The following is an 11,853-nucleotide window of genomic DNA, read 5'->3' on the forward strand; positions in this document are numbered from 1 at the left end:
AGCCCGACCCCACCCTTTTAAAATCAGGAGAAGAGATGATTAAATTAAAAAGAAAAAAGAAAAAAAAACAACCATAAAATTAAGTGGGAGCATAAATGGAAGCACGAGAAGGGAGCTGGCAAGCCGAATCCAAATTTCTCAAACTGGCCCGTACGACCCATTCCCCTTGCAAACCGCGCGTACCCGGCGGAAACCAAATTACGATCTCGAACTTTCCCTCCCGGACCAAAGGCAACAAAATTCCCCCCTCTCCCCTCTCTCGTCCTCCCCATTCCAACCTCGCGCGCCGTCCCGTCCGCCGTCCCAATCCCAAATCCTCGAACCCTACCCGCCGTCCCGTCCCTCCGACCCGGACCCCCCTCCATGCTCCCGCACGACGGCGACGACGATGGCGTCGGCGACGGCGACGGCGACGACCGCCTCTTGGCGGGCGTCCGCTTCGCGCTCGTCGGCTTCGACCCCGCCTCCGAGTCCCAGGTGCGCCCGGCCGCCTCGACGCGGTTCCCACACTCCCCTTTTCGGTTCCGTTCTGGTTGGCCCGATTCGGCCCGTCTCACCGGATGAGGGCTCTGCGTTTGGCAGTACCGGTCCGAGATGGTGCGGCGCGGCGGCGCCGACGCCGGCGGGCACGGCGCGGCGGGGTGCACCCACGTCGTCGTCTTCGGCCTCGTCTACGTGAGTTTCCGCTTCCTCTGCTCTTCCAGTGGTTTCGTCGGGTGCGTTTCTCCTGTGGCTTAATACAGTTGTGCTTGTGCTTGAACCGAAATGTATGCAGGATGATCCAGTGTGCGTGGCGGCGCGGGAGGGCGGGAAGAAGGTTGTGAATGAGCTGTGGGTGGACGATAGCCTGGATGCCGGAGTGATTGCCGATGCCGACCGGGTCAGTTCTGCTACTGTACTAACTGTACCCGAATTAAGATGTGTGTTCTAAATAAGTTCAGCGAGCCGTTGTCTTAACCGAGTACCCTTTAGTTAGTCCCCTTTGAAGCTATCTTATTTCTGCTGATTAGTTGGTGACTTGAACTCCGTTTGATTTGATTAGGTATTGTATAAGCCAGTGAGAGATCTGGATGGCATACCGGGCAGTCAATCGCTGAACATTTGCCTGACAGGGTACCAAAAGAATGGGCGTGAAGACATCATGGTAATACTGCTGCTTTTATCTGTATACCTCCTAGCCTAGAGGTCTATGATTGTTAATTCATAAAGCCAATAACATATAGTATATGGACAATATCATTTTGTTATCGATCAGGACAGTTATGTTTCCTTCAGTTGATAGACTGATGATACTTGGTTTTTAAGTTTTGGTTCCTGGTTTGGATAGCTTATTGTCATACCTTTGATTCCAGCAAATTGTTTTTTGTTGTTGTGCCAAGTTTGCTGTTAGTTATATACACTTAAACAGCTGAATCAGTTTGCGAACACCAAACATGTTAGAAACCAACATTTCTTCTGCATAGCCAAGATTCAGAATGCTACCGACATAGATCCACCTTTAGCAGTTAACACATTTTCACCTCCTTCCTTGTAAGGACTTGTAGTTTCTCACACTTGGGTTTGAACGCTTCATTTTGTTTTTGGAGTTCTCATCCTAAAGCTGTAGCTGCTTAGGCAGCTTAGTCTTTTTTGTCAGTTTTTAGCTATGTTAGTTTAGCTTGGCTATTGCTTGTTCAAGTAATGGAAAGGGGATCCGCCCGGTTCAAAAAAAAAAAGCTTGGCTATTGCTGTTTGGTTTGGAGCTTTTGCACCATTTGGTTTGGTTTGTACTTGACGCCTTCTTTGATGTTAGTCTTCTAATATACAACGATGTGTGTTTGCGGAAACATGTTTCTGACCATTGATTTCACTACTGAATATAGAAAATGGTCACTTTAATGGGAGCACAGTTTTCTAAGCCTTTGATAGCACACAAAGTCACCCATCTCATTTGCTACAAATTTGAAGGTATGTTGTTTTCTTCATAAATTTCCATACAGTTTACACTTTTTACAGTTAGTGTTCACTCTCAGTTTTTCTCATCCCTTTTTCTATCAGGTGAGAAGTATGAACTTGCAAAAATGGTGAATATCAATCTTGTTAATCACCAATGGTTGGAAGATTGGTATGTGTATTTACTAACCAGTCTTGTAAATAAGTTATTGTGTCATGTCATGGTTATTTCTGCTGAAACACCAGATATGATTTTACTGCAGCTTAAAGGCCTGGGAAATTCTTCCAATTGATAATTATAACAGAAGGTGAGTGTGGCACCAAACCACCTTGCTATTCTCTTTGATGTTTCCCCCCTTTCATTTTAGCCATCGGGTTTATATGCCTGGTTAATTTTCTCATAAGAATATGCAATGTATATCATGCACTTCGTGGGTACTAAATCCAGTAATTTGGTCACTTATTTATGCAGTGGTTGGGAACAAGAGATGATGGAGGTACAAGTTCAGGACTCCGAAGATGAAGCAGAAGATGCTGGCAGAGGTTTATCTCACAGCAGAAGCATTGCCAGAAGTGTTTCTGTTACAGGGATCAGAATGGGAACTCATGTTGATCCTGATGTCCGCGCATCCGTTCACGGTATTACTGTCTCCCCTGGCAATACCGAGATTACTGAAGGAAGACACCTGGGCACTTCAGAACAGGGTAGTGAAGATGTATGCATAAGGCCCCTTGATGTTAGAGCTGACATACAAAGCACTCATAACACAAATGGTGTGACAAATTCTGCTGATCCTGAGGCACATGATTCTATCCTTCCTCCTATTAACTCCAGTGGCAATGAAAAGGCTCCTGGAGATCACATTACCAGAGATGAAACAAAAGATGGTGATAAAAGGCCACTTGCTGCTTCTACTCTCAACACAAATGGGCTCACAGATTGTGCTGATCATCTTGTACATCAAGCAACTATGGTATCACCTATTTCAGTAATCAACAAACACAACATTGATGGAGAATATTTGGACAATCCCTGTCAGTTCACTGGCAACAATGTTAGTTTACTAACATCTTCTGCAGAGAGTCTCTTGAAGAAAACATTGCACTCGTCACGTATGAGTGGAAACGTCAATCATAAGGATGATGGACCTGTAGCTGATCTTACTGCCAAAGTTGGTCAAGCAAACATAGAAGGAACTGCAGCCTTGCTTAAGGCTAATTTGGTATCACCTGGCAATTCTGCGTCGAAGACTACACCGATCTTAAGCTACTCCAGAAAGCGTTCTCGGAAGTCAGTTTCACCGGGAACTAATTTAAATTCGGTTGACCAAACAGCATCTCCCCAAAGTTTTGAGAGAAATACACCAAATGTCGAGTTTAATATCTCTGCATCAATGAAGAGCAATGATAAAATTAGCGAGCTTGCTGATGCCAAAAGCCTGAGAGACGAAGCAATAAAACATGTGAATAGACCAGACTCTGTAGTTGCTCAGACGAAGCGCAGGCTTTCTTCAGCCAGTCCAAAACTGCTAAATGGAGGCACAGACTCAGCAACTGGAACTGCAAATAGTCCTTTCTCAAGCAGGGGAATCGCATCTGATGCAGCAACAGTTTCTGATCTGGGGGAAAATTCCACTGGATCTCGACCCATTAAAGCTAATGGTAAAGTAAACAGTGATGTTATTGTGAACCTTACGGAGAGGCAGAAGTCTGACTCTTCTAGAAAGAAGCTGTTGAGCTATAGGAGGACTTCTTTGAAGCTTGCAAGGTCTTCTGAAGCAGAAAAACTTCCTGAAATTTTTGATAATGAGACGAAGGTAGAGTTACCAGCCAAAGCAAAGGAACTGACACAGCATGAAGCAGCAGCAGAGAAGGAACGTGCCATAAGCCCTTCTATTGAAGTTGAAAAAACAATTTCAAGTTTCTCTCGTCAAGATCAGAATGTAGCAGTGAGCAATGCATCACAGGCTAATAGCATTGAAGCGGTAGCTACGGACTCGCAGCATGACAAGGAGGTTTCTCATGCAACCATGGAAGCAGGTGCTAGGAAAGTATCGACTTCTAGAGTGAAGAACGCTGGTGCTAAGAGGCTTCGGAGTGCTACAAATGGTAGACTCCCATCATCTGCATGTTCTAAAAGTGAGTCCAAGTCTAAGCATGGTATCGAGGCAGTTCTTTCTCATGAAAACGTAGAAGCAGAAAAAGGAAATAATTGTACCAGTGTGAATGCTGCTGAATGTGGAACATCCTTTCCTGAAGAAATCCTGAGAAGTAGAGCAGACACAATTGCCAAGAACTCACTGAATGCCAACAGTGAGATGAATGATGTGCTAGCGGCTTCAAAGATGGAGTTTGCTAATGTGATTTCAAAGGGAAGTAACCCTGAAAAACTTCCAGGCGGCACAACTGATGATCAATTTCAAAGAGGTTCATCTGAGAAGGGGGCATATGCCATAGCAAGGAGTGCTGTTCCAGAAGTTTCCCAGCCTGCTGACGTAAAGATGGCTGATGCATCAACCGCTGATAAAGCCGAGGCAGTATCTTTAAAGTCGAATTTTTGTGATGCAGTTCCCCAAGCTTCCACTGAAAAGCTTTCAAGCACTGCAAGTGCTGATAATCATGAAACATGCGCTCCTGATAGAGTGCCAAAGAACAGAGTGCGCAAAGCAGTTGCGAAGAGGAAAATTTCTGCCACACAACAGTATGTATCTGGTAGTGAACCTTGCAACACTGGTGGTGTCTTCCCATCTGAAGCTGAAGTTGACACAATAAAGAGGGCTGCAGAGTGCCCCACAAATGCTGGCAAGGCAATGGCGGATAAGGATGTCCAGAGTGCTAATAAGGATGGTACAGCAAATGAAGTTGGATCATTTTGCAAAGGTTCCTTCAAGGACATATCGGAAGATGCGCAAAAAATAAAGCCGAGGAGCAGCAAAAAGAAAAAAGTTGCTGATGTGATGGATGGTTCTACTTACCATGAGAAGGAGAATGTACCATCCAAAGATGTGGAAAACACAAAGCCCAGGAGCAGCAGAAAGAAAAAAGTTGCAGATGCAATGGATGGTTTTACTGACCATAACAAGGAGAATGTACCATCCAAAGATGTGCAAAACACAAAGCCGAGGAGCAGCAAAAAGAAAAAAGTTGCTGATGTGATGGATGGTTCTACTCACCATGAGAAGGAGAATGTACCATCCAATGCTAACCTCTCTCCTAAATCAAAATATGGAACTAGCTGTGTAAGTTCCAAATGTATCACAAAATCGGTACGGAATGGGAAAGATGTGCCTGGTGACCACAGTACAAGAGAAGGAAATGATTGCACAACCTTGGCCTTGTTGGAACCAACATGGTTTATTTTAAGCGGACATGGCTTACTGAGGAAGGATTATATGTCCATACTTAGACGCCTGAAGGGAAGAGTATGCAGGGGTTCACATCAGTGGTCTTTCCAAGCGACACATTTTATCGCACCTGAGCTCCGCAGAACCGAAAAATTCTTTGCAGCTGCTGCAGCTGGGAGGTAAATCTCTTGCCATATGAGCCGTTTCAGAGGCTTCATGTTTAGTTCTTTATACCTTGTTCTTGTTGCCTAGATTCTCGTACAAAAGAAAAGGCACATACAGTCATTTTACCCCCTTTTCTATTTCACAATATCTGAATGTTAGTTGCTTCTCTGAAATATTAGGTGGATACTCAAGTCTGATTACTTGAGTGCTTGCAATGAGGCTGGCAAATTTGTAGAGGAAGAACCATTTGAGTGGCATGGTGATGGCCCAAACAATGGCGACACGATAAGTTTGGATGCTCCAAGGAAATGGCGACAACTAAGGCAGCGCACTGGACATGGCGCCTTCCACGGGATGAAGATCATTATATATGGAGAGTGCATTTCTCCATCATTGGTAAGTTTGGACGCACACTTGTTTATCTGGTACGCATCCTTTGCAACTTTTTAATGCTGCTGCTCTATATATGCACTTCTATCAGATAAGCCTTCCATTTTCTCAACAGGACACGCTGAAGCGTGTAGTGAAGGCTGGCGATGGCACCATCTTAGCGACCTCCCCACCCTACACCCGGGTACTGAAACACGGCGCCAGTTTCGCGGTAGTATCTGCAGGCGTGCTGGGCACGGACGCGTGGGTCCAGGAGTTCGTGAGCCACGACATCCCCTGCATCAGCACGGACTACCTGGTGGAGTACGTGTGCAAGCCCGGCCACCCTCTGAACAAGCACGTCCTCTTCAACATGCACGACTTGGCAGACAGGTCCCTGCAGAAGCTAGAGCGTTCTCAGCAAGGTGAACTTGGCGGCGCCGGCACTGCAGAGGCGGCAGCTGGGGGAGGCGACCCCGAAATAAGCTGTTCTGCTTGCGGATCGAGCAACCAGGAAGGAGCCGTCATGTTGATCTGCAGCGGTAGCGGCGAGGGGAGCAAGGCTGGCTGCGGCGCTGGGATGCATGCCGATTGCCTGAACCCGCAGCCTGGAGCTAGAGCTGCTCTGGATGGTGACTGGTTGTGCCCCAAGTGCGACGACGGGCATGTGAAAGCGAAACCACCTCCTAGGAAGAAGGCCAAGAAAGGTGGCAGCAGATCAGGAAAGCCCAAGCGCAAATGACCATTCTGGCTCTGTTGCTGCTGTTTTATTTTTGGCAAGGACATTTGCTGCTGTGTTAATATACTATATGTAGCAACAGGTTTGCTATTTCACATCTAGATGTGAAATAGTTATCTCACATCTAATTTTCTAACCACACAATTACATCAAGATTCGTATTCTTTTGTCCTTTTTTCTTTTTGTTTCTTTAGCATTTTCTTTCTTTTGGTGTTGTTTCCACACGCGTTGCCCACGTGAGGAGACCCCGTAGTGGCATGTAGGCCGTTTTTTGTTTTTTCCTTGCCTTGTGGTCGTGGGTTGCAGCCATAAGTAATTTTTTATTTCCTTTTTTGTTTCTTTTTCTCTTTCCCCTTTTCTGTTTTAATTTTTTATTTATTTTGTTTCAAATTTGTAAACATTTAAATTCTGTAATTTTGTTATTTTCTTTTTTCACTTCAATTTTTTATTTTCTATTTTTTTAAAATTCATGAATTTTTTCATTGTTGTTAGTTGACTGTCCACCACCAAACAGAGGTGTTGTCATTTTTTTTGCCTCGGTTGCAAGACCACACTCGACTCGCTACTGTGGTTCGAGATTTTTTTTTTGTCCTTGTTGCAATACCACCCTTGACTTGCAACTAGCCTTTAAGGCCTCTTTTGGTTCATAGGATAGAATTATCACAGGAACAGGAATTTTGTAGGAAATGAGATGTCATGTATCTCAAATCCTATGAGTAGGAATAGGAAACGAGATGTCATTTGGTTGACACCAAAGGAATTTTTCCATTGAGTCTAGGTCATTTTTATTTTCTTATGAAATGTGGAGGATAGGAACCAATCCTATGTAGAAATAGGAATCTATTCCTATGAATCAAAGGGCTCTAAAGAAAAAAATCCTATAAAAATCCTATCCTCTAAAATTCCTATGAAATTCCTCCAAACCAAAGGAGGCCTAACATTTTTTGTCTCAGTTGCAAGTTCACCCTCGATTCACAACTGGGGCGTGGCCTTTTTTTTGTTCTAGTTGCTAGTCCACCATCGACTCGCAACTAGGGCCCGGTCTTTTTTTTTAGTTGATAGTCCAACCTCAACTCACTAGGGTTAACTTTTTTGTCCTAGTTGCAAGTCTATCATCAACCCGCAACTGGTCCCAACCTTTTTTGTACCAGTTGCAAGTCCACCCTTGACTCGCAACTGGGGTCTGACCTTTTTTGTGTCAGTTGCAACTCCACTCTCTGACTCGCAACGGGGTCCAACACTTATTTTGTCCTAGTTGCAAGTTCACCCTTGACTCGCAACCGGGCTCCGACCTTTTTTTGTCCCAGTTGCAAGTCCACCCTCAACTTGCAACTAGGCCCATAGTTTGTTGTTGTCCCAGTTGCAAATCCGCCCTTATCTCGCAATTTAGAATTCTTTTGTTTTCCATCTCAGTTGCAAGTTCACCCTCAACTTGCAACTCGTATCATTGTTTTATATAATTCCCTTAGTTGCAAGTCCACCCTCGACTCGCAACTAGGGCGCGACAATTTTTTTTGTTCCAGTTACAAGTCCATCCTTGACTCGCAACTGGGCTCTGACCTTTTTTTTATCCTAGTTACAAGTCCACCGTCAACTCGCAACTGGGCTCTGACCTTTTTTTTGTCCCAGTTGCAAGTCCACTGTCAACTCGCAAGTAGGCCCATAGTTTGTTGTTCCCAGTTATAATTCCACCCTCGACTCGTAATTAGGCACGTAATTTGTTTTATCCCAATTGTAATTAGGCACGTAATTTGTGTTCAAAAAATATTCGACAATTCAAAATTGTTCATAATTTGCAAAAAGGGTTTCAATTAATTTAAAAATGTCTTCTAATCTCCACCCTGTACTGTGTTCTTAAACATTTCCCGTTTCATTAAATTGGTAGCATGTAATGGTTGGAGTGGTAGAAGACGTTGTTCCCGAGACTGAGGTCTCCAGTTCGATTCATGTGTCGGTTAGTGCGTTGTAGTTTTTTGGTAGCGCTCCAATCGGCCAAATTCCTGTGTTTGCGTTGTAGTTTTTTGGTAGCGCTCCAATCGGCCAAATTCCTGTGTTAGGTAGCGTGTCACTTGTAATTCTTTTTAGCGCTCCAATCGGCCAGCCCGATGAAAGAAAGAAAAAACAAATAAGAGAACAAAGCGGTGGGCTGGACTAGAACTTAATATTTCACATCTAGATGTAATATAGACAGACCCATGTAGCAATGATAGTGATGTGTGCCAATGTACAGACTTGTGTCACTCGGAGATTTGTATTGCAGACGCCTGCCGAGTTGTCATTCCAACTCAGATCCATTCAGCTCTGTACTAGGTTTGTGGATTATTTAGTGGTTTGATTGAACGCACACGGCAGAGTGTGGTACACCTAAACAACAATGCTTTTAATCTGTCATTTTACGCTGGGCTGTTGCAATAAGATCAGTGTCTACTTTCAAGCCAGACGGCAGAAGGCACACCGTACGTTCCTCTGGCTGTAATTTTCAAACAAGATGCCAACAATCATGCATTCAATTTTTCACAGAATGTGAGAAGCAGATCAAACTAAGCTCTCTGAAACCCAAACAGCAACATGAGGCAGCGGACCTGATGCAAGATCAACCGCTGATCTGGACGTGCACGCACCAGCTAGAGCTTGGCATGGAAGCAAGGACGCAGCAGCATCAAACCCCTGGCAAGTAATGCTTTTGCGCTGTATGAGCTTCTGCAAGAAAAGCGTGCGCCTAGCCTAAAGGCCTGTTCAGAATTTCAGCAGCTCCATGAAATTTCAGGAGTTATAGAGTCAGAAAATAGCTGCTCCGCAGTTTTCAACTGCAACTCCACCAACTCCGGGGGTGGAGTTGTGGAGTGAAGGTTCTCCAAACTGGGCCTAAGTTAAAGCGATGTAATCACTCCCGCTTCTTTTCTCCGGGGGCCGCCGCAGGCTTTGCGTTGCGGCGAGGCACGGATCTGAAATCTCATATGCCTTGCCGCTGGCTGGCTGGCCGCACCTGCAATCACCGGATCAGATCAAAGTGCACTCCATTTCTTCCGACGGGTAAAAGGCGCTTCGTCCATGCATGCGCAAGATCCTTTTCTTCCACCCGTAGTGTTGCACAACATGTTGTTCGCGACGTACGAACGAGAGAGTGATGGTGATGCATACTTGGTGAAAATCTACCTCTTAATCCATAATAAGTTACTAGCACATATGCCCGTGCATTACAATGGGAAAAATTTATGTTTTGTGCAAGCATAATGTCTCAAAGCACCAGATTCATTATGAAGAACATGCTGTAACCCAACATTCTTCTACAAAATGAACATAAAAAAATATAATGCATCTAGCCTTGTTCAGACTTTCTTTGTCGAGCATAATCTCTCACTGATATCATTAAGTATAATCCTTTCTTTAATTACAATGACGTCCTCACTCGTTTTAGTCGGTAGTCAAATCCTTCCTTTTTTAATTTAGCAGCCCCAACACATTGAAACCTACTAATCCTTCCTTTTAATTGTCCTACCTTTTTTTATCTCAAGTCCTTCATTTAATTAGCCTAAGCTATTTGAATATTCTATTTATTAAGACCATAATCTTTTTTAATTATTTCATCGATTTTCTCATAATTCTTTCTATAATTGGCCACATTGCTTAAATATTTTATTTAAGCCCACAATTCTTTCTTTAATTAGCTCATTCGCTTAATTAGCTCGCCCTAAACATGAGGACTGCCACTCATATATTGAGAGTGAGTTGGGATTAGTAAATGTGAATGCGCATAGGTTGTTGGTTGTTACATCGAAGATCCAGACAGTAGGTCAAGACCTGTCTTTTTCGTTCACTAGCACATATGCCTGTGCGTTGCAACGGGAAAAATTTATGTTTTGTGCAAGCATAATGTCCCACAGCACCAGATTCACTATGAAGAACATGCTGCAACCCAACATCCTTCTATAAAATAAACATAAAAAAAATATAATGCATCTAGCCTTGTTCAGACTTTCTTTGTCGAGCATAATCTCTCACTGATATCATTTAAGTATAATCTTTTCTTTAATTACGATGACGTCCTCACTCGTTTTAGTCGGTAGTCAAATCCTTTCTTTTTTAATTTAGCAGCCCCAACACATTGAAACCTACTAATCCTTCCTTTTAATTGTCCTACCTTTTTTATCTCAAGTTCTTCATTTAATTAGCCTCAGCTATTTGAATATTCTATTTATTAAGATCACAATCTTTTTTTAATTATTCCATCGATTTTCCCATAATTCTTTCTATAATTGGCCACATTTTCTTAAATATTTTATTTAAGCCCACAATCCTTCCTTTAATTAGCTCATTCGCTTAATTAGCTCGCCCTAAACATGAGGACTGCCACTCATATATTGAGAGTGAGTTGGGATTAGTAAATGTGAATGCGCATAGGTCGTTGGTTGTTACATCGAAGATCCAGACAGTAGGTCAAGACCTGTCTTTTTCGTTCACTAGCACATATGCCCGTGCGTTGCAACGGGAAAAATTTATGTTTTGTGCAAGCATAATGTCCCACAGCACCAGATTCACTATGAAGAACATGCTGCAACCCAACATCCTTCTATAAAATAAACATAAAAAAATATAATGCATCTAGCCTTGTTCAGACTTTCTTTGTCGAGCATAATCTCTCATTGATGTCATTTAAGTATAATCCTTTCTTTAATTACCATGACGCCCTTACTTGTTTTAGTCGGGAGTCAAATCCTTCCTTTTCTAATTTAGCAGCCCCAACACATTGAAACCTACTAATCCTTCCTTTTAATTGTCCTACCTTTTTACTTCAAGTCCTTCATTTAATTAGCCTCAGCTATTTGAATATTCTATTTATTAAGACCACAATCTTCCTTTTAATTATTCCATCGATTTTCCCATAATTCTTTCTTTAATTGGCCACATTTGCTTTAATATTTTATTTAAGCCCACAATCCTTCCTTTAATTAGCTCATTCGCTTAATTAGCTCGCCCTAAACATGAGGACTGCCACTAATATATTGAAGGTGAGTTGGGATTAGTAAATGTGAATGCGCATAGGTCGTTGGTTGTTACATCAAAGATCCAGACAGTAGGTCTTGTGTTCGATTCCAACGATGTTGATTTATTTTGACCCAATTATTTTTTACGGTCTCTATGAAAGCCCATAAAAGGTCCAACAACATATAAGTACCTGGCCTAGGTGGCTTAGCCTGTGTATGAGTCAAATGAAAAGGACTAAACCAAACCAAGAATATCTATTCCCTTTAATAGTAGGTATATATAGATATAGATATATATGATGAAATAGACTGACTGCAC

The 11,853-nt window shown here is 43.0% G+C and overlaps 1 protein-coding gene across 1 annotated transcript; it reads left to right on the forward strand.

Annotated features, from left to right (window-relative positions):
* The first annotated feature begins 233 nt into the window (after positions 1 to 233).
* Positions 234 to 6,984, forward strand: LOC125535525 (BRCT domain-containing protein At4g02110-like). The gene is made up of 10 exons (XM_048698590.1): positions 234 to 477; positions 583 to 675; positions 776 to 880; positions 1,043 to 1,144; positions 1,863 to 1,947; positions 2,038 to 2,104; positions 2,196 to 2,240; positions 2,405 to 5,455; positions 5,621 to 5,837; positions 5,947 to 6,984. The coding sequence occupies exons 1-10, from the start codon at positions 364 to 366 to the stop codon at positions 6,550 to 6,552; spliced, it is 4,485 nt and encodes a 1,494-aa protein (XP_048554547.1). The 5' UTR covers positions 234 to 363; the 3' UTR covers positions 6,553 to 6,984.
* The last annotated feature ends 4,869 nt before the right edge of the window (positions 6,985 to 11,853 follow it).

Source organism: Triticum urartu, chromosome 2 (genome assembly GCF_003073215.2).
Source record: "Triticum urartu cultivar G1812 chromosome 2, Tu2.1, whole genome shotgun sequence".
Taxonomy (NCBI): domain Eukaryota; kingdom Viridiplantae; phylum Streptophyta; class Magnoliopsida; order Poales; family Poaceae; genus Triticum; species Triticum urartu.